This window comes from Amaranthus tricolor, chromosome 2 (assembly GCF_026212465.1).
Source record: "Amaranthus tricolor cultivar Red isolate AtriRed21 chromosome 2, ASM2621246v1, whole genome shotgun sequence".
NCBI lineage: Eukaryota > Viridiplantae > Streptophyta > Magnoliopsida > Caryophyllales > Amaranthaceae > Amaranthus > Amaranthus tricolor.
The window spans coordinates 13,491,344-13,519,071 of record NC_080048.1 but is presented as its reverse complement, the minus strand read 5'-3'; the positions used below and the strand labels follow the sequence as shown (position 1 = coordinate 13,519,071).

General features: G+C 33.4%; 1 protein-coding gene across 1 annotated transcript; it reads left to right on the top strand.

Moving 5' to 3' along the window:
- The first annotated feature begins 593 nt into the window (after nt 1–593).
- Nucleotides 594–26,466, top strand: LOC130804854 (uncharacterized). Its single transcript, XM_057669478.1, has 5 exons — nt 594–775; nt 13,415–13,773; nt 13,872–14,054; nt 14,155–14,278; nt 25,888–26,466. The coding sequence occupies exons 3-5, from the start codon at nt 13,907–13,909 to the stop codon at nt 25,952–25,954; spliced, it is 339 nt and encodes a 112-aa protein (XP_057525461.1). The 5' UTR covers nt 594–775; nt 13,415–13,773; nt 13,872–13,906; the 3' UTR covers nt 25,955–26,466.
- The last annotated feature ends 1,262 nt before the right edge of the window (nt 26,467–27,728 follow it).

Here is a 27,728-nt window from a genome sequence, read left to right as displayed (position 1 = left end):
ATCTCATTTTCCAAATCACCATTCTAACATCAATTGGTCGCAATAGGAATTATATCATAAATATTTCTCTTACAAATTAAACCGTATCTAATTTCGTTATCAAAATAATAATATAAATTTTATCAAAATAGTAATTATACAAGTTTGACAAATACAATAGTAAATATAATTTGAGAATATATAAAACATAATATCATACAAAATAATGTCATATAAAATCATGCATTCCATTTAAACATATTAATTATCACTTAGAACAGAATACTAACGGGATAGCCGTAATTAGATGGTCATTAAGAATTACCTTGTAACGCGATCCTAGACAAACGTACGCTCCTAATAATCTTTGTCTACAAATTCGCTGTCTACACGATAAAATAATATATCTCAAATTAATACCCCGATCAACTCAATCGAAATAAATAAATTAAAAGACTCTCGATTTATATTTTATAATTTATTTAAAATGAAAAATTTTAAAATGTAATTAAAATTTTTGGAAGTAGTAATAGTTTTAAAAGAAAAGGACAAAGGTTAAATAATAAAAGAATTATAAAAAAAGAAAATATATGTAAAGGTTCTTTAGAAAACCTAAGAAATTTGGTACTCCTTTCTAATACCCACGAAAAGAATCAGGGGAAAGAAGAGAGAGGAGGAGAAATGGAGAGAGAGAGAAAGAGGGAGAAGGAAGAAGGTACCGGCCGGCAGTGGCTACGGTGGCCGCCGTTGCACGCCGGTGGTATTCCGGTGACCTGCGTATCGCCGGAAAACTAAGGTCAGAAATACTTTTTTTTCCATTTTTCAAATAAAAGATGGGTGTTTTTCAATTAATAGCATAAATTTTTTTTGGTTTTTAATTAAAAAAATTTCTAACAAACAAATGAAATTCATACCTTTAATATCAAAATCTTGCATTTTCTTGATTAAATTTTAAGCAATTGGAAGATGGAGGAAATAGTTTGTAGGAGAAAAAAGAAGTATGTGTAATAATGTGAATGAATTAAGGGTAATTCGTTTAATTTATAGTGTGTAAATGAGGTTAGTTATAAGATTTAGAGGGAGGAGTAGAAAGTTATTTGTTAATGGGGAGTTATTTTTTTTTTTAATTTCTGAAATTTGTTTATATAGATTTATTATCAATATTTTATTTATTTACTATTATTATTATTTCTTTTTTTTTAAAAAAAAAGCGGATGTTACAATATAGACATAGATTTGTATATAATATATACTTAGTATAGTAGTGATACTAAAATAAATATATTATAAGTCCAATTAAATGTCTCAAAGAATTTGATGAATTATTACTTTGATTCATAAGTTTTGCTTGGTGAAACATTTACTTTTGTTCGTAAGCTTTGTTTGCTGAAACATTACTTTGATTCCTATGCTTTGCTTGGTGAAACTTTACTTTGGTTCGTATGCTTTGCCTGGTGAAACACTTTTGTTTCAAAAGGAAGTATTGTTTGATCTATAGCTTTATAAATAGAGGGTGAATGCCAAGGGACATTCTATCCCATCTTCATATCATTTCTTATTTTGTCTTAAGAATACTCCCATTCTTGTTCTTCCTCTCATGAGATAATATTGAGAGAGTAATTAACTTTCAATATTATCAAAGTTCTTAATTCATCACAATATTTATATTTACTATTGCAATTTCCTTGTAATAGGATTTTGTTGTGTAGATTGTATCTCATTGTGAATTTTATTTTATCATCCCAATCACCTTTGTGGGAGAAATATCACAATAGGAAAGTGAATGAACGCCTTCTACTTATATCAAGTTTCCGAACGACTTCTTTGATTGTCGCAACCTTATTTTCATGGTGTCCATTTGGTGATCTACAAAGCAAGGAGTTATATTGCAATCCACACAAAAGGAAAATTACAAATCGGTTTGTTTTATTTATATTTGCTCTATATGTCTAATATATAATCTAGTCTTAGATGTAAATATACACAATTGAATTGATTAGTGCGTTGTCTTCCATACATGTGAGCTAGGTTTGAATCTAAGCAACAACAAAGCTCCTAATTTTATAATGGAAAGATTTACTTTAATAACATATATTCCTTCATAGCTCTAATTGTGATTGGGGCGTAAATTAAGAAAAAAAATGAATAAACACGATTAAAAAAATAGTTCATGTCTTCAAATATTTTTTCTATTTACTTTTTTCGCAGATTTTAATGTAACTTTATAATTAAGTAATTTTAATTGTGAGTTTTAAAAAATTCTAAAATGTTGATATTTAGAACATATATTTTCAGACAAATCTAACAAGATATGACATTAAAATGATTTTTCTTATAGATTAATGAGAAATTATAGTCAAAATTTAACACTAAAATTCGTAACTTTTTTTTGAAAAGAACAGTATAAATTATTCAAGCATGAGTCATTAAATAGTGAAAATACGACAAAGAACTAAAATAAAAAAATAAGTTGATTTTAATAGGACAGAGATAGTGTGTAATTTGGTTGGTAGGTATAGAAAATAATATTATGGACATAATGATATGAAAGCGAGGTTAACATACTGAGCTTTCCAAGATATATTACTTCCAGGAATTAAATTGACGGTATATGAATATGCCACGACAATTTTACGATAACGTAAATGATAAGATGGACCGCATAGTTGGCTATAATTGTTTGGTTCTTTAGCCACTCCTATTTTATCAATAAAATCTTTGGTATGTTACAAAGGGGGCTACAATTGTAAGCTTTTTGTTTTCGTTCTAATTTTTAGTTTTCGTTCACAAGATATTGTTGGATTCATAATTGATTTCTTTATAATTTTTCCGTTCTAATTATGATTATGATACTTACCGTTTTTGAAATATTTACATTCGATTGCGTATGTGGGAAATGTCAATATCAATAGTAAGTAAAATGTTTTAGAGGTAACGAATAATTTATTTTGTATGAGGTAAATTCCACATTGGTCAAACACGGTGTAACCTTATAAATTGCATATACTAGCATGGGCGAAGCTACATCGGGGGCCGGCGGAGGCTCGGGCCCTCTTGCCAAAAATGTGATCATTTATATTTTTAGTTTTGGCCCTTTATTAATTTATGATATACAGTTTAAAAAGTGCAACAATATAACAAAAATTACCATATCTTAATGGATTGAGTAACACATTCATAACATAAGGTTAAGAAATCAAATCATAATTTAAACTATTCTTTTTAAATAAACTAATAAATTTTATGTTATTATGTAATTACTCTTTATCATTCATTATTTACATTTATCCTTTTTATGTTGAACATTTAAAGTATATAAATCTAGATTTGTATATACTACATAGTTAGTACAGTAGTGGGACTTAAATAAATATATTATAAGTCCAAATTAAATGCCTCAAAGAATTTGATGAAACATTACTTTGATTCATAAGTTTTGTTTGATGAATCATTACTTTGATTCATAAGCTTTGCTTGGTGAAACATTACTTTGATTCATAAGCTTTGTTTGGTGAAACACTTTTGTTTCAAAATGAGGTATTGCTTCATGCATAGCTCTATAAATAGAGGTTGCATGCCAAGGGACATTTCATCCCATCTCCATATCATTTCTTATTTCTCTCTTAAAAATACTCTCATACTTGTTCTTCCTTTCATGAGATAATATTGAGAGAGTAATTAACTCTCAATATCATCAAAGTTCTTAATTCACCACAACAATTGTATTTACTATTGCAATTTCCTTGTAGTAGGATTTTGTTGTGTAGATTGTATCTCATTGTGAATTTCATTTATCATCCCAAGCACCTTTGTGGGAGAAATATCACAATAGGAAAGTGCATGAACGCCTTCTACTCATATCAAGTTTCCGAGCGACTTCTTTGATTGTCGCAGCCATATCTTTATGGTGTCCATTTGGTGATTTACAAAGCAAGGAATTCCATTGCCATCCACACAAGGGAAATACAAATCCGTTTGTTTATTTGTATTTGCATTATACTTCCAATAATCTATTGTGATAATTTTTCAAAGATGGCAAGCGTTAAGGATCTCGTTAAAATTTTTCATCAAGTTCGACAATTATTTCGGCATGAAGTTCTGATGATGGCAAATGAAATATTTATTTTCATGGGTATCTTTAGTAAGAAGAAATATCATGGAAAACAAGTAAGTTTTTCTTGAGATTTAATAATCATAAGTTATATTTGATATTTTGTGTTTAAATTGTGAAAAAGTTTTTACATACATTTAAATCTTCTTTTGGATGATCATATACATGTGTTCAAATTTTAATTTGAAGTAAAGCATGTGGGTGATAGTATTTTACAAAGATATGATCTAGAGAAGTGGGTATGTGTTATTTTGATGATAAAAATTTATAATGGACATCATAAAATGTTATTTTTCTTAATAATTAATTAAGAAAAGAGAATAGAAATCTATTCATGTGATCATCATGGTTAATAGGGCAATGAAATTTTATAGTATGTAATAAAAGTACTACATTCTTAGGATTTATATATTATATATAAATTAAAATTGCCAAGTATAAAATTTTCGACTGGAAGGTTAGCTCAAGAGCTTGGGTGACCTTTCAAAACTGTCTTCTAGAACAGTTTTAGATCGATTAATAAAACTACAACGTATGTGCAGAAATAAACTTAAACAATAACACACAATATGTTAACGAGGTTCGATTTTAAACAACCTACTCCCCGCCTATGGGTTTTCTTCCAACCCGTAGGATTCAACGCCTTTTCTTAATAGACTTCAAGACAACTAGAAGATCTCTCTATCTTCTCTCACCACGTTCTTCCCCTTGAAGAACGTCTTATAAGTCTCTTAATAAAAGCAAATCTCAATCTCACAATAGAGATTACAAGTCATACAATTTAAGAAGTATTCTAAGGTTAGGCGTATTAATTTATGAAAATTCTAACTCTTTTCAACACTTAATCCTATTACAAATTGTAAAAGCTAGATGAACTAATAATTACAACTCTTTTGAACACTTAGAGAATACTAGATCTTAAATAAATAACAGAGAAAATTGTAAGAAGAGGTGCAATCTTAATCCTTGAACGAAGCCTTGTATTTATATATGTCACACCTCAACATATCCTTAAAACTTAAAGATCTAGTTAGAAAGCTTCATCCGTCAATTTCGTTGATCTAGTTAGTCTGTGCCAGTCTTCAAGATCTTTAACTTAAACTTAAATTGACGTTGCACTGACAACTCATATAATTACGTCATTATGTGTTGTAATTTGTTATTATGAACCATTGTTGTGCTGCCACGTTAAAACTCATAGAAGATATTGAATGCTCAACAAAAACCAGATAAAATAACGTGTAAAATTATATTCACATTAATTCCTAATTTTAGCATCAATTTAAATTATCTTCTTCTATTTTTAGTGTCAATTTAAATTATCATCTAATTTATAGGAAAGCCTTTAATTAGTGAAATAAATTTAGAAGTTAAGGAAAGGTTTCTAGAAAGAAATGACAATTTAATACCAAAAAATCAATAAGGTGTATGAAAGAGGAAATTTGGAATGTAAACAAACAACTAATAAAATTTACCATGGGGTGATAATAAGCATATATCATTCCATTATCCATATGTAGCGATCAAGGGTTGAACGAAAATACCACTCGTACACAAGACTGGAAATTTGATTTTGCAAATGTTGAACATTTAAATAATCCTAAATATATAATCGCCAAGTACTACACATAGTAGTGGGACAATATGTATTAAAATACAAGGTCCAAAAAGGGTTCAAAGGATAGGACAAAAAGGATATTGGAAAACCGAGTCAGCAAGAAAAGCCGACTCGGCTTTCCTAATATTGAGCCTAAACCCGACTCGGCTTTCGGTTTTGGAATAAATCATTTGTCCAGCAGGTAAAGCCGAGTCGGCTTTCCTGGTGTTGGAGCAAAAGCCGACTCGGCTTTTTCCTCTGAGATGATCGTTGTTTCTTTACGTATCCTTTGAGTTAATCGCATTGGATTCTTTCACTTATTCCATATCACTTCTGATGTTACAAAGGAGTAATTGGAAGGAATAATGCTCATGAATACCTTGGTCAATGGTATTGATTGGAAGCCATTAAGATTGGTCATCAATGGGTGATTGAATGTGCCATGACCCTTAGCTATACTTGGAGTAGTATAAATAGAGGCTTGGGGAAGGATGTTTACTATACCAATTTTCTAAATTCATTCTTGCTCTTTCTTTTTCACTTGTGTTCTTTCAAGAGAGTAATTAACTTTTATTAGAATTTCCAAAGTTTATAATTCATCAAACACTTGTTGTTAAATGACATACCCTAAGTACTAAGGGTGTGTTGTGTTGTTTGTATCTTGTTTTGAATTTTCAAGTCAAAACCTAAGTACCTTTATGGAGAAAATATCACAAAAGGAAAGTGATTACGAGCCTACAACAAGTATCAAGTTTTCGGGTAAAGGTTGTCGTTACAAAGATAATCTTCAAGTTTATATTTAGTGTTTTGTTAAGATTTATTTTAGCCATCAACAAAGGAAAAATACAAATTCCCAATTTTAATTTGTGTTTTGCATTATTAGTTTATAATAATGTTTTGTGATATTCTTTTTTGGGATGGCAAGTATGAAAGAACTTACTTCTAATTTCACTTAGTTGGATAAGTTTGTTGGTGTCGATTTTCGAAGTTGGCAAAAGAAGATGATGATCCTCCTTATTACTTTGAACGTGGCTTACGTGATAAGTACCCCTAAAACCGGAGGAGGTGAAAAATGAAACTCTTGAACAATCAAGGAAAAGAGGTAAATGGGAAAATGATGATTTCATTTGTCGGGGTCACTTTCTCAATGGGATGCAAGATTCGTTTTTTGATATCTTACCAATACCATGAGTCCGCTAAGGAATTATGGGAGACCTTGAAGAACAAATACATGGCGGAGGATGCTAGCTCCAAGAAATTTCTCATAAGTGATTTCAATTCTTATAAGATAGTTGAAAATCGCCCCGAAATTGATCAATTTCATGAATTACAAAGAATGCATGTTAATATGAAACTTCATAAAATTGAAATGGATGAAGTGTTTATTGTTTCAAGCATTATAGACAAGTTGCCTCCTTCTTGGAGGAATGTTAGACATATGCTTTAAAGCATAAAAGAGAGGAGATTACACTCTCCGATCTTGGGCAACACATAGTTGTTGAGTCTAGCATAAGGATTCAAGAGAATCAAAAGGATGAAAATCCTAATGTCGGAACCATCAACATTGTTGCGGAAGCGAAACCATCTCATTCCGGTGAGAAAAGAAAGAAAACTGAATCTTTAAAGGGGAAGGCCACTAGTTCTAATGTCGGTGAAAAGGTTTGTTGGGAATGTGGCAAGCCCGGACACCGAAAGAAAAATTGATTTGTTTTCAAGAACAAGCAAAAGAAAGCAAAGGGTAGTGGTCAAGCTTCTACAAGCAAGGACCCTTCTACTCAAGGATGATACTTTGTCTTGGTGGATTGATTCTTCGAGACATGTATGTAGTTCTAAAAGATAGTTCAAAACCTTAAATCAGGTAGTTGATAGGGTGCATCTCTTTATGGGAAACAATGCACCTATCATGGTCCAAGGCAAAGGAGAAGTTGAGCTATTGTTCACTTCGGGGAATCTCTTGGTTTTAAGGGAAGTTTATTATGCACCTGAAATTAGTAGAAATCTTGTCTCGGGACCGATCTTGAATCGATTGGCCTACAAATTAGTATTTGAATCCGATAGGTGTATTATCTCTAAGAATAACTTGTTTGTAGGACGTGCTTATTTAAGTAATAGTTTTTTTTAAGTTGTCTGTGAATTTAAATAATGATATCATTTGTAATGTTGAATCTTCACTTATGAATGAAAAAGTTGATATGCATTATTTGTGGCATGTTAGACTAGGACATGTTAATTTTGATAAAGTTGCTTTTATGTTTAAACATGATTTGATTCCTATGTGCACTAAAATGTCTAAATATTGCAAAATGTGCATGTTAAATAAGATCATAAGGATACCATTTAAAAGTGTTGAACGGAAATCCAAAATTTTATAATTAATTTATAGTGATCTTTGTGACTTTCATAGGAAATAAGAAATATGTCATAACTTTTATTGATGATTTTTCCAAGTTTTGTTATGTATACCTTTTACAAACAAAAGATGAGGCTCTTGATTTTTTTAAGATTTACAAAAATGAAGTAGAAATAAAAATTGTTGGTAAACTTAACAGGTTAAGAACAGATAAAGGACGTGAATATTATGATCCAAATTACTTTAATTCAATGGGTATTATACATGAAACAACCGCCGGATACGCACCAAAATCAAATGGTGTGGCGGAGAGGAAAAACCGTATTCTACAAGAGATGGTTAATTCCATGTTATCCTACTCTGGCTTAAGTGACGGATTTTGGGGTGAAGCAATGTTGACGGCTTATAAGATTCTTAACCGGGTTCTAATGAGAAAAAATAAGGAAACTCCTTATGAGCTTTGGTACAAAAGAAAGCCAAACTTAAGCTATTTTAAGGTTTTGGGTTGTAGGGCCATTGTAAGATTACTCGGTAACAAAAGAAAGAAACTCGGTGAACGAGGGATAGAATGCATTTTTATAGGTTTCTATTCATAGCAAAACTTATAGTTTTTATGTTATAGAATAAAATGACTACATGTCGATTCATTCGATTATTGAGCCAAGAGATGCAATTTTTGATGAAATTAGATTTTCATCATTGAGTAGACAAAAGTTTGTACCAATTATGATGTTGATGATAATCAACAAGGTTCACCTCTAGATGTTGATGAAAATCTACAATTAGATGAACTACAAGGTGTTGATACCTAGACGGAGTAAGAGACAACGAAAAGCTAAAAGCTTTGGACCAGATTTCGATGTATATTTGGTTGAAGGTACTAGAAACGAAATTTCTTCTAGTGTTCCATATTTATTCAATGTGGAAGGTGACCCATTGACATATAAGGATGCTATAGCTTCACGGGATAGGGCTTTTTGGAAAGAGGCTATTGATGATGAGATGCAATCCATCATGGGAAATAAACTTCGGTGTTAGTGGATCTTCCTCCTACGTGCAAACAAGTAGGTTGCAAGTGGATTTTTGAAAAGAAAATGAAAATTGATGGCACTATTGACAAGTTCAAGGCCCGTTTAGTGGCACAAGGCTTTAGACAAAAGCTTGGTATCGATCGTTTCGATACATATGCACCGGTTGCAAGAATAACCACTATTCAGTTATTGGTAGCTTTAGCTACAATTTATCATCTAGAGATCCATCAAATGGATGTTAAAACCGCATTTTTATATGGGGAATCAGAGCAAGAAGTTTATATGAAATAACCCGAAGGGTTTGTTATTGAAGGACAAGATCAAAAGGTGTGTAAACTTACTAAATCCTTATATGGACTTAAACATGCACTTAAGCAATGGCATCAAAAATTTGATCAAACAATTTTTTCCTTTGGATTCAAATGGAATCAAGCCGATAAGTGCATTTATAGCAAATTTGATAGCCATGGTAATCAGGTTATCATTTGTCTATATGTGGATCACATGCTTATCTTTGGTACTAGTTTAGTACAAGTTCAAGAGACAAAAGACTTTTTGTCTAGGTTCTTTCAAATGAAGGATATGGGGGAGGCCGATGTGATCTTAGGTATTAAGATCATGAGACAAGGTAACCGAATCAAGCTAAGTCTATTTCGCTATGTTGAGAAATTACTTAAGTGGTTTAGCATGCTTAATAAGGCACCGGTCTCTACTCCCATTGAACCAAGTATGAAATTTGCCAAACATACCAGACAACCAATTTCACCATTGGAGTATTCAAAGGTCATTGGATCTTTGATATATGCCATGACTTGTACAAAGCCAGACATAGGTTTTTGCGGTTGGAAAACTTAGTAGGTTTACTAGCGACTCGGGTCCCCATCATTGGATGGCGATAAGGAGAGCATTAAGATACTTGTTGCGTACTAAGGATTATGGTATAGCGTATAGCGGCGAACCTCCTATTTTAGAAGGTTAGTCTGATGCTAGTTGGATCACTAATGAAGAGGATAATTCTTCCACTAGTGGTTGGGTGTTTGTTTATGGGGGAGGTGCTATCTCATGGTCCTCTAAGAAACAAACATGTATAGTTGATTCTACTATGTCAATGGAATTCATAGCTCTTACTTTACAATCTAGTGAAGCTGGGTGGTTAAGGAATCTTATGTTTGAGATACCTTTGTTATCTAAGCCAATTTCACCAGTGGCGAGTCATGCGGATTGCATGACGGCTTTAGGTAGGGAATATAGTCAAGTGTAAAATAGTAAATCTCGTCATATTGATCTCAGGCACAGCCTAGTGCAAGGACTTATCACTAATGGGGTCATAACTTTTGACTATGTGAACACTAATTTCAATGTGACTGATTCTTTTATGAAAGCCATGAGCAGGGATTCAATTCAACAAGCGTCAATTGCAATCAGATTACGTCAATAAAGATCATTTGGAAAAGCCCAATTCACACATGAGTAACATCGTGTCTTGAGTTCAATGTGGTAAAATTCCTTTTGGTTTTTGTAAGCAACAAGTTCTAATGACCGATCGTTGTTTTTGGACCGTGAAGAAAAAGGTAGTCGTTCATTGAAAGTTCTCAATATCAAGAGTTCAAGAGCTCTTGTATTGTATCCGTTTCACGGGGATATGTTTTATACGTGATGAGAACCTACCTATATTAGTTTGAAGTGTGGTCGTTTCAAGTAGTCAAGATTGGCACTCTGACTATGATAAACTTATGAATAAGATACGGACACAGCCTTATAATGTGTCAAGTTAATGACTTTCTGTTATTGATTTTGTGTTTGCTACATCTTCGAGTGGTTGGAAGGGTCATTTGATTCAAATCCGAATGGATATCAATTCTGGCTCGATCACTTGTGAAGTGTATTATACTAGACGTTAATTCAATTCGTAGGGATATTAGCGTTGACGCATGAAATGGAATTATAAAATTTGTTTTATAATTGAGAGAGGCTTATTATACTCTAAATGGGGGAGGATTGTTAAACATTTAGTGTATGATAATCCTAAGTATATAATCACTAAGTACTACACATAGTAGTGGGACAATATGTATTAAAATACAAGGTCCAAAAGGGGTTCAAAGGATAGGACAAAAAGGATATTAGAAAACCAAGTTAGCAAGAAAAGCCGACTCGGGTTTCCTAATATTAGGCCTAAAGCCGACTCGGCTTTAAGTTCTAGAATAAATCATTTGTCTAGCAGGTAAAGCCGAGTCGGCTTTCCTGGTGTTGGAGAAAAAGCTGACTCGGCTTTTTCCTCTAAGATTACCGTTGTGTCTTTACGTATCCTTTGAGTTAATTGCATTGGATTCCTTCTCTTATTCCATATCACTTCTGATGTTACAAAGGAGTAATTAGGAGCAATAATGCTCATGAATACCTTGGTTAGTGGTATTGATTGGAGGCCATTAAGATTGGTCATGAATGGGTGATTCAATGTGCCATGACCCTTAGCTATACTTGGAGTAGTATAAATAGGGGCTTGGGGAAGGATGTTTACTACTCCAATTTTCTGAATTCATTCTTGCTCTTTCTTTTTCACTTGTGTTCTTTCAAGAGAGTAATTAACTTTTGTTAGAATTTCCAAAGTTTATAATTCATCAAACACTTGTTGTTAAGTGACATACCCTAAGTACTAAGGGTGTGTTGTGTTGTTTGTATCTCGTTTTGAATTTCAAAGTTAAAACCCAAGTACCTTTATAGGGGAAATATCACAAAAGAAAAGTGATTACACACCTACAACAAGTATCAAGTTTCCGGGTAACGGTTGTCGTTATAAAGAAAATCTTCAAATTTATATTTAGTGTTTTGGTAAGTTTTATTTTAGCCATCAACAAAAGGAAAATACAAATTTTCAATTGAAATTTGTATTTTTCATTATCAGTTTATATTAGCTAGAATAGTATAACCTACAGTATTTAAGCACTTGTTACAATTTTAGATCGAGTAAGTGAACAAAAAGACTTACCAAGAAGAAAAGTGAATGGACTCCAGATTAGTTCAAATGCCCTAGATACTTCCCTAACAAGTATCACACTTAAGAAACAAACACCGATTCTTAGAGGCATGATCCATCTAATCTAATTATACTTGTGCATGATGCCAAGTGCACCATAAACCATGAGAGAAAAGAGAGTATGCATTGGGCAAATGTAATATAATGCAACATAGGTATGCTCATTATCATCAAGCTACAAACAAAGTTAAGTTTCATATTGTTTTCTAAGCAAAGCTTTGATTGAAAATGTTTGGTACAACCTCAAATAAAGTGCAGGTGTATCTTCTTAAATTCACCGAACAGATTTGTGTGGTTACAAATAAGAAAAAAAATGCTATAACACACCGAGAATGAAACCTAATAAATTGAAATCATCACCATTATTATATTATTAACTCAAATCAAATATTATTATTAAGGCTAAAATATGAATGAAGTTATTTTAATTTCTAAAACACACCGAGAAAGAAAAAGGAAAAACCATGATTCAATCTTCATACTAAGCACTCAAATCGAATTTCGCTAATGTAATCATCATTAACAATTAATTAAAATTCACAACAAGAACAAGAACAAAAACAAGAACAATAAATAAAGAAGGTAACAAGTAAAATAAAGGAGGTAATAAGTTAGTGTTGCGTATAATTGTAGTTATCTTGCTGGTATTAATGCAAGTGTTATTATTCTAGAAAAAACAAGCAAGGAGAAATGCATAAATAAGTATACAGCCTAAAAGACACTCTTTATATACATTGCAAAACTTTGGTGCATTTAGACCAACTTGAGAAACTTTAATTATCAACTCGGTATAATTCTACAAGAAAACTACAATGACATACCAAATTCATCAAGAGCAGAATCATAGTCCTAGCTACTACTTAGTGATAGGCCATGGAGCGGGTTACCCGGAATCGAACCGCTCCCGAACCTCTTGAAACCGTCCCGAAACCGGAACCGTTCGCGACAGGTTCTAAACCGGCCCGAACCGCGAAACCGTAAAACCGCCGGAAAAAACTGAACCCACCGGTTCCTTGGAACCTGAACCGAAACCGGGCAGTTCACCCGGCCCAGCGGTTCTTTGGAACCGGTCAAAAACTAGCAGTTGGGGATTTTTTGTATAAATACTCCACATTTTCAATCATTTTCATTCGCAATTCATCTCTTCTCATACTTTCTCTACTTAATTACTTAATTACGCAATTATTCTCTTAATTACATAATTAGTCTTTTAATATTTCTAAATTACATAATTAGTCTTTTAATTATTTATTTATTTTTTAATTTCATTATTATTTCAATAATATCATGTTTACTTTTTTGAAAAAAGCTTCTAAAAAAGTTACTAAAGTGCCAAAATCATTAGAAGGTTCTAGCTCCAAAAGAAAGGCCACTTCAACTTCGTCGGTATCAACAACACCTTCAGTTAGTAATTAAAATTTTGAACCAAATTTTCCAGAAGGGTACGACCAAGAATTAAACGATTATGCTGAAGAAGTGGAAAGAGAAATACAAATGAAGAAGAACAAGAACAAGAAGAGAAACCAACGACTCTTATTGGAATATATAAAACTCGACAGTCATCAACGAGATCACATGAAGAACAACAACAACAACAACAACAACAACAACAACAACAACAAAAACAAAGAAAAGCTCGTGGTAAACGAATCAATTTCCAAAGTATCGGTTAGTTTTATAATTTTATTCTTCAAATTGATTAAATTTTAAATTATTATTTATTTATATATTGTGGTATTTGAGTATGTCTTAATATTTAAATTTAGATGAAGATGAACCAGTAAGACAACCTTTTCCGGCAATGCCACCTCCTAGTGGTAGAGCTGTTTCAAATGTGTGGTCGTATTTTACAAACGAACCAACCAATAATCCAGATGTTTTCTTATGCACTTGTCAAATTTGTGAAAGTCAAGGGGTAAAGCCCTTAGTTTCATACAATTTCAGCAGAGGTAAATACTTTTTAAGTTTTTATACATACATGATATTTATATTTTGTAAATCAAGAATGTATTAAAAATTCATTTATTATGTTTTGTGAATACGTGTTAGGTGGTGGTACGGGATCTTTTAAAAAACATTTGGTAAAGAAGCATGGAAATTACAAAAGAAACTCATGCAGCAAGCGGCAGCGGGACCACAAGTGGAAACCGACAGTGGGACGTTCCCGGCGGAGGTATGCCTTTTAAATATAATCGTAATGATATGATTGATGAATTTTCTAAATATGTAATTTGTGATGAATTGCCAATTAACCATAGTGAATATAAGGCATGCGAAGATTACACTAGAAAAACTTTGCAACCACAATATAGAGTACTCCCTAGAAACACTATTAAACAACGCACAATAAAATTATATGAAATCAAATCGCTATGAATTAGTAGAAATATTTAAATCTTTAAATGGTAGGGTTAGCATAACAACTGATATTTGGTCTGCTCCCCCATATTTAGAAGCTTTTATGTGTGTAACAGCACATTGGATAGATCATAATTGGATTATTCAAAAAATAATAATTACTTTTGAGCTAATGCTCGAAAGACATATGGTGAAAACATAAAATGCAGATCAATAGAGATATGTAAAGAATGAAACTTATTAGATAAGGTATTTTGTTATTCTACCGATAATGCAACCACCAACATTAAATGCATCGAACTTTTTTATAACGAACCTGATTTATTATATCCCATTAGAGACATAGTGAAATGGCTTAGAGTTGGATAGGTAAAGAGAAGATAGAAGCAATTATGTGACCATTATCAACTAAAAAAAGTGTATTGGTCATTAGATACTCCTACACGTTAGGGCTCAACTCATGATTTATTAAAAAAGGCTATTAATTATTTTCAGGTTATAACACAACTGCATAGTGAGTGTACAGATAGACAAATAAGCTGTGAAACATGGGAACTAGCTAGGCGTACAACAAATATTAGAAGTGTATGTCCATGCAACTAAGATTTTTTTATATGTTTACGAACCAAACGTCCACTTAGTAATAAGTGAATGTATTACTATTTTTTATCATCTTCTTAAACATTCGCATAATGATACTAATATATTTTTAAAGCCGATTCTTGCAGATATGATGGACAAGTGGAAGACGTATTTTACTGATTTTCCTTTTATTTATGGAATTGCTACAATTTTAGACCCATGTTTTAAGACGAAAATCCTTACTAAAGTAATTGGATTTTACTACCAATCATTAGATTGTCCGCTTAGTGATGTACATAATTATGTTGGAAATTGTAAAAAACTTTTAGCAGAACTTTATGATTATTATTCTAGTGTATATAACCCAAGTCGCAATACGTCTAGGCATACTAGCGTCTCGGCACGTCCCACTTATTATAATCCCGTAATAGCTCACCCTCCGCTTCGTATTTAGAACTAGAAAATTATCTTAAACATCACTTTGAAATTGACCAAGGTAGCTATAATATTTTGAAATGGTGGAAAGAAAAAATCCATAAAATTTCCCATATTATCGAGAATTGCAAAGCATATCCTTGCAATTCCTTCTTCTACGATTGCGTCGGGAGTCTGCTTTTAGTGCAGGTAGAAGAGTTCTAGACGAAAAAAGATCTCATCTTGCTCCACATAATATTCAAATATATGTTTGCAAGAAAGATTGGGATCAAGCGGAGCTCCGAACACAAGGACTCAAAAACGATGATGATCAAGACAATGATGATCCATGGATGATATGGATACATCTGCATCATCGTCAGAAGGAGAGTTAGAGGAAGCATCTAACCAACAAGATGATGATGACGAAGACGAATAGGATCATGAATATCGGACAACGATAAATCAACATTCAAAAAACTACAAATAAAAGGTATGAGAAAGAACTACGTGGGCTTTGATTCCTTCGGGATACGTAGGCAACTTAGTATTCCTTCGGGTACTAGGTTCAAGTCCATTTTCTCCCTCTTTTTTTATTAATCATCTTTATCGTTTTTTATTAATTTATTTTTTTCCTTCTTTTTAGTAAATATTTTAAAAACAATGATAAGCAATGAATTTCTCTAATAATCAAGTAATCATCAAAGGTACATCCGCATTATTATAGTATTTTTATATTATATTTAAAGGAAAAATAAGAATGGAACCGATGATCCGACCCGCCCGACCTGGGAGTTGGAACCACCGGAACCGCCTCATGAACCACCAAGGAACCGTTTGGAACTGCTTGGAACCGGAACCGGAACGTTCAAATCAGGTTCAACGTGGAACCGGAACCAGATGGAACCGGAATGGAACCGGCCCAACCCGGACCGTCGCCATCAGTACTAGTAGTAATAAAAAGATCACATGCAGTTCTACGAAAGTTGGTACCACCATGATACTGGATACACATACATTAATTGGTAAGTATATGAACAAAGTACACAAAAGTATATAGATAGTCAATATGAGACACAATCAGCTCACCATATAGTAATTGACAAAATAAACTCCTTTTCGTCTTAATCGAGCAATGCTATATCTCTAACTGGTCTGCTAGGAACTAAATTCCTAAATTCAGTTTCCTTCAATCAATTGTGTATCACCAATATAATCAAACGTTTTAGTGACTTATTTATCACATTTACTATGGATGTTTTACCTCTCAAATTCCCTGTCATGAAGAAAAATGCATATAATCAATAAAGAAATCAATGTTTGAACCTTGGATATATTTAAAAATTTATATACGTTTCAAACTTTTATGGTATTCCATAACCTCAACGTCTCTGATTGGCTTCGATCTAGAAGGGTTTTTAGTGATCTAATTACACAAATTTCAAGTTCCTCTTGTTATAGCAATCAATTATAGGATAATAAAGAGAAAATACAAGAAAGTATTCTAGTAGATAATATAAACAAAACCAGAATGTTTGCATGATAACCAGATATGGTGTTTGTGATGGAGACTATGGTTGAAGATAAGAAGCTCGAGGTTGTAAGATCACAATGTGGTTTTGATTTGGGTCTTTGCTTGAGTAGATGGGTAATTCTGGGGGTATGGACTTTTGGTGGAGAGATAGGGAGGTGAGTCTTGTGTCTTTCTAAAACCATCACATCCTGGTGAAGATTTTAGAAGCTAATGGTATTTGTTTCTAGTTTGCGTGTGGGGTGCATTTTTGGGCGGATCGTTCTCAGAAGTACCAAACATGGGACCTAATTAGAACTCTTAGGCAATCTGTGGAGGGTCCTTGCTTGTTCTTTCGCGATTTCAATGAAATAGTGTGCTCGAATGAAAAAACTAGGGGTGCTATTCGAAGTGATAGAGACATGTAGGCATTTAGAGATTGTATCTCTGATTGTCATTTTAATGATTTGGGTTTTCATGGTAGTACCTTCACCTGGTGTCGCGCCAAATCTCATACCAATCTTGTGATAGAAAGACTTGATAGGTTTCTTGCTACCGTTGAGTGGTGTGAATTGTTCCCCAACTACAGTGTTTTACATTTACTCATTTATAGATCGGACCACAACCCCATAATCATTACAGCCAATCACTCTTATTATGATATGGAAGGGGCTATGCCATTCAAGTTCGAGTCCTTTTGGTTGTCGAGGGAGGATTGTAGGGAGGTGGTTGAGAAGGCTTGGAATACTCATGCGGGTGCGGATATGGTTGTCAAATTGATCGTTGTTCCAAAGGCATGAAGTTGTGAGCTAGCAAGCACTTTGGTGACATCCATAAGAACATTAGAATCACTAGAAAAAGCTCTCAAAAGCTCAACGCTGTGCCCCTGATACTAATATGATCCGCACTTGCAAAGCGCCAACAGAGGAGCTTGATAACTTGCATCCCTTGGACGAGTCATCTTGGTTCATGAGATCACGTTCAAATGAGTTGAAAGATGGAGATAAAAATACTAAATATTTCCATCACAAAGCTAGTTCGAGAAGACGAACGAATTTAATTAAGGGGTTGAACAATATGACTGGGGAATGGAAGACTGATAAACAAGACTTGATGAGAATTTTTCTGAGTACTTCTCACATATTTTCACTTTCAGCTGCTCGGAAATTTTGGATGAGGCTTTAGTTGGTATTGATTCGATTATTACTGAGGACATGAATGAAATTCTGAACTTGGAACCAAATGGGGAGGAAATCAAAGCAGCTCTCTTTCATATGCATCCTACGAAAGCTCCTGGCCCTGACGGTTTGCACGCCCTCCTTTTTTCAGAAATTTTGGGATATTGTTTCAATTGATATCATTGCTCTGGTGAAAAATTAGTGGAGAGGCGACAATTGTTTGGAAGGAATCAATTAAACATGCATGTCTTTGATCCCCAAATGCAAAGACCCAAAGATGATGACAAACTTTCGCCTGGTTAACTGTTGCAATGTCATTTATAAGATCTTCTCAAAGCATCTCGCGAACAAACTAAAACCGTTTTAGGGCAAGATCATCTCCATGGATCAAAGGGCTTTCATCCCTACGCGCTAGATCACTGATAATGCCCTGATTGCCTTTGAGGTTTTCCATGCCATAAAACGTAGCTCTTCCCCCGATAATAATTCTTTTGCTTTAAAGCTTGGTATGAGTAAAGCTTATGATCGGGTTGAAGCTTGATATGAGTAAAGCTTATGATCGGGTTGAATGGAATTTTCTCGAGAGAGTGATGCTCAGGATGGGCTTTGGTGATGCATGGGTCAAGAGGGTCATGATTTGCATCACAAGCGTTTCTTTCTCCTTCAAGCTGAATGGTAATGTCTTTGGCAAGCTAACTAAGACACGCGGTCTTCAACAAGGAGATCCCATTTCTCCATGCTTATTTCTGTTGTGTGCAGATGCTTTCTCAACACTGATCTCTCAAGCTGCTGTCCTTAAAGAGATTCATAGCATTCAGATTTGCCGAGGAGCTCTGGTAATCTCCCGCCTTTTCGCTGATGATAGTATTATTTTTCTAAGGCGTCTTTGCAGGAATGCTTTACTATTGCTAGGATTATTAGTACCTATGAACGAGCTTCTGGTCAGAAAATCAATCACGATAAGATCCAAATTTCCTTCAGCAAAAATGTTCCTATCAGTTTGCGACAGGAGATTACAGACCATCTTGGGGTAGTAGAAGTTGACAGACATGAGAAATATCTTGGTTCGCCTACCATTGTGGCTAGATCCAAAAAAGCCATTTTTCATGCATTAAAGAGAGAATTCGGAAGAAGCTACAAGGGTGGAAGGAGAAGCTCTTATCTCGGGGGGGTAAGGAGGTTTTGATTAAATCCGTCATTCAAGCCATTCCCACATATATCATGAGTATATTCCGTATTCCGGAGTGTAAAGTGGCCGAGATCAATTCTATGATAGCTCGTTTCTGGTGGGGCTTTGAGAATGATAATCAAAAGATGCATTGGCATAGTTGGAACTACATGTGCACCCCAAAAAGCAAAGGAGTCTTAGGTTTCTGAGATTTAAGGTTTTTCAATAAAGCTCTTCTAGCTAAGAAAGTTTGGAGAATTCACCATGGTGAGTGTCCCCTTGTTGTTGCCATTTTTAAGGCAAGGTACCATAAGAATTCGGGTGTTTTGGATGCTGGGCCTTATTATAACCCCAGTTATACTTGACAAAGTCTCTGGGATGCTAAATATCTTCTCAAAGATGGCCTATGTTGGAAGGTGGGTAATGGTTTCTCGATTGACGTTTGGTAAGATCAATGGCTTGTTAAAGATGGGGCTGTGCTACACTTCAATTCCTCTTCCACTAATGCTAATACGTTGCGTGTTGCGGATTTTATTAATTTTGATACAGGCGAATGGGACTTCTCTGATTTTGAATCTGTTCTCCTTCTTGATATTCGAGACACAATCCGAGGTTTGCCTCATTCTAAGAAGTGGTCGTCTGACAGTCTATTATAGGTATATTATAAAGATGGTCGTTATTCGGTTCGATCTGGCTACTGGCTGAGCACTGTGGGATCAAGTACGATTTCTACAAATGAATCCTTCGAGCCTTACACTCATCTCTAGGACAAGATCTAGTCTGTGGAGTGCCCCCCTAAGGCGAGACACTTTTTGTGGCGTGCTTGTAATGGCAGCTTAGCGGTCAATGAAGTTCGATCGTCATATTGCTTCTTCCCCGATATGTGGTGGTTGTGATACTCCTCCGAAATCTATTTGCCATGCCCTTGTGGAATGTAGCTGTGTTCGTGAAATTTGGCTTCACCATCCTAGGAGCGATCTAGTTTCGAATGCACCCAAGTTTTCTTTCTTTGGGTTGTGGACCATGGTTTCAGTAGCATTATTTCATCTATTTCTTCTACATTACGGGCGGTTTGGATGGCTCGAAATCAAAGGGTCTTTAATGGTTGTTGTCCCAATATCCCCAATTTAGTTGCAAATAATACAAAGCTGGTTCGTGGCTATAATGAGTATGCTAGTCGAGTTATCAATCGCCCGACTCCCGCAACTACTGCTCCTACTAGTTTGTGCCCCCTGAATGACGTCTAGATAAAGATCAGCTTCGATGCTAATATGGTCAATGATGGGGAACGTGGTTTAGGTGTTGTGGCCAGAATACGAGAGGTCAATTACTTATGGTGGGTGTTAGATGTGTGTAAGCCAATTGATCTCCTGAGTTGAGTAAACTTCATGCGACTGCCTACGGGATGGAGATTGCTCTCCGGATGGGATACTCTCACATTATTTAAGAAAAGGACTGCTCTTCGGTTGTCAATGGTATTCGTTATCATGTGGCTGGGTTATCGCCTATTTTTCTCCTGTTTATTTACATTGAAGCTTTGAAACTCTCTTTTCTTTGTTTTAAATGTAACTTAGTTCACAGAAATTGCAACAATGTTGCCCATTTGGTAGCTCGGTGGAACTTGGATAGGATGGGTAAGACAATTTTTATGGTCCCTTTCCCTCATAGTCTTGTATCCTTAGCTTTGGTTGATGTGATATAAATTGCAGTTTCGTTTCAAAAACAAAAAAAAACCAGAATGTTTGCAATATGATTTTCACATCTAATGATTTTAATAAAATGATTGACATATAATAACAATAATTAAGGAGAAAAAAGTGTATGCTATAATTTTCTTTTCATACATAGAAATAAAGCAATCATACTTTTATGTTAATCACTTATAACATAGTATATATGACATAATTTATCAAAAAAAAAACTGAAAATTAAGCAAAATATTCTTCATTTATATATTGTATTTCTAATTGTTTTTACGCTCAATCATCTAACTAACCCATCATAAATATTAAACATACTACTATTTTAGAGTAAAATAATGTCTACATGATACATATATATTATTATAAATCATAAACAAGAAGAAAACTTTTTATTATACTAATATTATATTAAAAGTTTTGTAGATTTTCAATTTCCTTTTACCTCCTCAAGAAAACCTAGAAAATATTAAATCTTTTCCTCCATATCCACAAATAGAAAGAAGAAAACTTCACATGTATAAGCTAAATCATGCCATAATTTTAAGAATAAAGCTAATTAGTTTGATGAATTGAAGGTAACAATACTAATAAAAATTATTATTATTATTATCATAATCTTGATCCGTAAACAAAAAAATACACTAGTTAACATAATGTATGTAGAACAATAACAAAATAAACTCAATCTTATTTGCAATGCTAGTTCAATGTTGGCGCACCACCCTCATTCAACAAGCAATCTTTGGTCCACCTTTCAAAGATCATCCATAATAAAATTAAAATTTGAGTTTTAATTCTTGGCTCCTAGTTTGTGTTTTTATTTTGTGTTTATTAGAGTCGGTCTTTTTATGTTTTCAGTATTTAATTTTTAGTTAAAAAAAAATTCAGTCATTGTATTCGGCATTCATCACCTTTCATTCCCTTCATCGTTCTTTCTTTCGATCCGCGATTAAAGCTTGTAAGAATCCCTACGGATTAGGAGATCTTACAATAGATTGGTGTCAGAGCTAGGTTTATCCTTGGAGAAAACGCAATCGAAAACCGAAAACGGACATTGTTCCGTAGACAGTTTCTACTTCCAACTTGGACAGGCCATAACTTCCTCGTCCGATATCCAAATTGCAAAATTCCTTTTTTCATTTTGGGTATTTTTTCGAGATCTACGAACTTGTAAAATTTCATAATTTTACATGTTCGTTTGCTATAAATCTGGACAATATTTTCGAAAGTATGCAAAAATGAGTGGTGTTGATAGCGAGGCTCAACGTGAGAAAGTTTTCTCCACAAGATGCACCATAAAGCAAAAAGTGTGTTCTTTAATCATCGGAGGAATGTGCACAAACATTGTATTCCAAGCACTTGTTTCCAAATTACAACTTCAAACCATACCTCATCCACAACCATACACCATTCAACATCGTAACCAAAGTAAAAGCCTACTAGTATCACAAGTAGTTTTACTCCATTTTTCAATTGGTAAAGTTTAACAAGAGGAAATTTGGTGTGATGTTTTACCTATTGATGTTCAAGAAACACCGTAGCATATAGTGTGTAACTATATGTTGCGGTTTTCCTTGAACCGCAGCATATAGTTAAAAAAAAAATTAACCATATGTTGCGGTTCTTCGAAAACCGCAGCATATAGTTCTTTTTTTTTTTGTTTTTTTCGTTTTATTAATAATCCAATGCTAATTCATTTATAATGTACACAGTTGCAATCATCAAATAATCACCATAAATTCGTCACTAATGTACACAGTTGTTCTTTTTTCCATAGTCGATCTTCACCCCCTTGAACTTGCCCTGTTTTACCAAATACGTTTTCCTAACTCATCCTCGACTCCCTCCATCATCTCATCAACACGATCTACATCCTCATCGATGTGCTTTTCATCTGTTTCATACCCATCAACGCGATCTACTACATCCTCATTGACATCCACATTATTGACATCCTCAACAATACTGTTTTCTTTGTAAACTCCCTCCTCACCATGCCAAACCCAAACATGATATTGAGGCCTAAACCCACATCGAAGTATGTGCTCCCTAAGGATATCAACACTATCTACCTCTGATATATTGCCACACTTGACACATTGGCAATAAAACCAACTCCCCCCGTCCTAACATGATGTTCAATGACAATACTACAAATATGTCTAATATTAGAAAAGTTCAAGGGGGAGCTACCATCTTTTATTGTGAAGAAACAAAAAGTTGCCGTGGAAAAAGAGATTCCAATGATCGAGAAGAAACAAAAATTTCTATGGATCCTATCTTTCACCTAAAGGCAAAACATATCAAGGTCAAGTATCATTTTGTGAAAGAAGCTCAAAATAATTGTGAAGTCAAGCAGGTCGAGATTGATGGAGAAGATCAGTTAGCAGATAGTTTCACTAAATCACTTTCGAAGGGGCAGATTTGACAAAGTTAGAGGCTTACTTTGAATGAAGACCAAAAGTGTCAAGAAGGAGTGTTAGAAAATGAGAATTTTAGTCTCCCACATTTAATAAGTTTTTCATGAAGTCTAAATTAATTAGTGTACATGTATTATCATTAAGACTAGATTAATTTGAGTACATTAATAGTTAGGATTTATGAGTAGATGAAAGGCCAAAGATTGTGACTCTTCATTAGTGGAAATTATAATTTGGCATCTTTCTTTTCCTATATAAAGGGTGCTTCATACTTATTTTCAAGTAAGAAAGCAAGTAAATATGTTTGTCACATTATTTCTCTTATAGTTCATTTCATAGTTTTTCTCAACTTTCACCTAATAATTCCCAATAATAATAAAAGATTATCAACAAATAGCAACACCACTAAAAGGGAAAGAATACAACACAAAGCATCTAAAATAGGTAGCTTTTAAGACGACAAATGAATATGTGACAACAACTACTTGTAAAAACGCACGTACAACTGATACTTGGAGCGAATGGATCTACTACATTATTAGTGGCAACTGTAGCGGTATCGCCTATTTGCTCTTTAGATCTGACACTTGTGAATATATCAACCAGCTTAGATGATCAAATTAACTCTTTTCTTGACATCAAAGGTGGTTATAATAATATATAGCTGGACTCAAAGAAATCATAGTCCATTATGATATACAGACAATTATGAAATAAATCAAAATATCAATACCTCTTTTGAATTTTCAAATACCCACAAAGACACGTTTAGTTCAAGTTTGTTTCATTCCATTTTTAAAAGAAAAACATACACATCTAACAAGAGCTCTCGTAATCTTAAGGAAGCAACAATTTTTTCCAATTAGTAACTTTGTTTTGTTGTTAAGTATTGCAGCTAGTTCATTTTAGTGGATAAAGCCATTTTGAGAGGTTAAATGTTTAATGTCAAGCTTAATATACTCACCACCGTACATTATAAGACCTGAAAATATAAATATGTGTCATATTGGGTTTCAATCATTTTATAGAAGGTAAAACACATCTAAGACTTTGGATTTTAATTTTAGAAAATAAATCCAACCTATGCAAGTACAATTATCATTAAATATCACATAGTATAAAAAACCTTGGGTCTCAAATTTAGGCATATGGCTCCACACATCAAACTTTAAAATGACTTAAGACATAAAAGGTTTCTCAGAATAAGAAGAGCTAGGTAAATATGATTTTTCATGATTCTTGGAAACTAAACTTGTATGTCTCACACTCTAATTACATTTTTAGAGGTTTTAAGAGAGGGAAAAGATTTTTTTTTCAATACCTTAAAGAAGAATATCTTATATGTCGGTGCCACATCCACAGTTGTTGTTTGACAAATCTATAAACAAGCATTGGATATCCTTTTAGAGTCGCCTCACCAACACAGTACAATACACCTCTTTCGAGTAACACATCAAATAGTTTATTCTCTTTTAACATCCGACACAATACACTACTAAAAACATTAAAAAAAAAATTGCAATTCAGTTTCATAGCCAATTGATTATTAGATAAAAGTTTATGTGACCAACTAGGAATGAAAAGACAATTCCTTAAGTGGATTTGAGATGTCACATCAATGGTTCATGCATAATATGTATCAATGAATTCACCATTAGTAGTTTGGATGTGAGTTCAATTTGTGGTTGCAAGGTCCAGAATATCATTTGGATTATATCTCATAATGTTACATGTAACTCCATATTCATTTGTAATGTTTTGTGGGTGGATCAAACTTGTGGAGATGGGCTGATTTTTTGGGTAGGTTATTTTAGAATATGGGTTTTAATTGTTAGATTAGGTCAGTAAAAATAGGAATGTTAGGATTGTTTGGGGATCTTTTTTAAAAATGCATATATGAGAGTAATATAATTCCCCTCTTCTTATTTTGATTGGCAAGAAGCCCCACTTTCTATTATTTCAATTAGCAATAGGGATTGTCATGGGTTGGATTCAAGACCTAGACCCTGACCTATTGATTTTTAGGGTTAAAATTTTTAGACCTGACTCAGAACTGCCAGGTTTGATGGGTCTAGGGTTCCTAATGGCTCTTAAATGTTCTTTTTTTAATTATTTAAATTTGAAATTTTTTACATTTTAAAGATTATATTGGTACTAAAATGAGTTTATAGGTTGGATATAAACTAAATTGAGTCCATATAGATATAGAAAAAGTTTTAGAATGAATTTAACATTGATTGTGGGTTGTGTAATAGGTTGGGTCTAGAACGGGTCTAGTAGGTTTGGAACGAATCTAGCGGGTCTGGGTTGGGTCTAAGATAAATTTTGCTTTTACTAATTTTTTTGGGCTTAATATTCATTGATTATTTCTCAATTTTAAGCATTTCCATTGTTTTTGGCTGGATTCTCATCCTTTGTAGGGTATTATGTTTGTTGCTCATTTTTGCAGATTGATCACCTATTCACAATACTTAAAGCTTGCTACAAGTATGCCACTTGATCCCCTGGCGGCTTAGACGAAGCATGAATCAAAGACGAAGAAGAAATGAGGACAAGAGGTGAGAAAAGAGTCCAACACGACTAAAGCAAGAAGTCATGGTCATTGAAGGGCTCACTTAAATGCTCATGGAGATAACACACCCACAATTTTGTTGATCCATAATATTGAAATATTAAATTTTATTTGGTTTGTTATTTTCGAATTGACTTGTGAAACATCGAATTTGAAGTTGTTACGGAAAAGTTATGACATTTTAAAAATGGCTACAATCGATCAAAATGAGCGTTAGAGACAGTAAGTTGAACGGTTAATCGTTCCATGTGGAACAACCCCACTTTTCCTAGCAATCAACGCGAATTACAAGAGTAAAATGGAGCTACCTAAAGACCTCCAACACGCATGCAACATAGTGATTTTTCCCTAACATTCAACTTATATATTTTCCATCATTTTAAAGGGTATTTCTCATAATTGTTAGGGATTATATTTTATTTTTGATGGGTATAAATAGGAAGTATTTGTAATAGCTTAGTACTAAGTAGTGTTATACAATTTTTTTATTTTCATATTATTTTTTTCTTTCATTAAGCTTATTACCCTAATTTATTATTTTAATTTTTTTGTTCTAAAATTAATTGTATCACTCAAATTCAACTTAGTTATTTATTTTAATTATTTATTGCTTTTATTAGTCTTTGTTTGTAATTACATCAAATTTTTAAACCATTTCATAGAGTTTTAAGTGTTTTCTTTCGAAAGAATCTAATGTTATAACAATTTTAATCAAACAAAATTCTATATATAAAATGTCACGATTATTTTAAAGGAGATCTAACACTAAAGTCTTTCCTCTATCACATTGCTCCTTGATACAGCCCCTCCGAGGGGGTCTATAGATCTAGTACAGCTTTCAAATTGAAATAAAATTGATACTATTGACTGTAATACCCGAACCGATGCCCGTGATAATGTCATATACCTTTTACTATCGAATTTATAACAAGACTCGAAACACACCATGAGAGACTTTCAAACCCAAAATATCGACATATCGAATCCAATAAATGGATAGATTAACTCTATAATATAGAGAGAATTGACTTTATTTGTAACAAAAAAAAAAGAAAAATTAAAGAGATTGGGGGCTTACGATCAACCATAAGGTTGATAGTAACCCCAAAGTAAACAATCAAGGATAGGGTTTTTTGAGAGAAAAAAGAAGAAGATATGATATTTATAAGTTTTTACTCTTATTCACCAATCATTTCCAAACTTTTAAAAAATAATTTCTAATCATCTAATAAAGTTCCATCTTGTAATTTTTCCCTTTTATGTTTATACGTAGATTTCATCATTATTGATTCAGCTTGACTTTATTCGTCCCTATTTGTTCATCCTTGTTGCAATATATGTTTATATCATGGTTGTTAATTTTGATCAGGGGTGGAGAAAAGATACACTATAAATTTGAAGATCCTATTTGTTTTATTTTTTTTTAAAAAAAAATTGAGTCTTAAAAACAAATAATTAAACTAAAGCACAAGCAATTAACCTAATGTCAAGTAATCTGAAAGTCTTTTAAATTTAAGGGCCTGGTGCGGTCGGTTACCTTACACGTGCTCTGTATGGCCCCTGATTTTGACTAGTATTATAAGTAGTAAGTAGCTTTGTAGGGATTGGGGTTAGCTTAAGCCTTGATATAGGTTGATAATGTAAATCTTGGTTGATTATGGGTTGAATAGAGACTTGGAAAAAAGGTTGCTCCATCCATTTCTAGACGATTGCCATGC

Bases quoted from the DNA above. Each gene is read 5' to 3' on its own strand.
- LOC130804854 (XM_057669478.1), top strand. From the start codon at position 13,907: ATGCCACCTCCTAGTGGTAGAGCTGTTTCAAATGTGTGGTCGTATTTT. The intron at 14,055-14,154 runs GTAAATACTTTT...AATACGTGTTAG, and splicing joins TTCATACAATTTCAGCAGAG to GTGGTGGTACGGGATCTTTT. The intron at 14,279-25,887 runs GTATGCCTTTTA...TCATTTTTGCAG, and splicing joins GTGGGACGTTCCCGGCGGAG to ATTGATCACCTATTCACAAT.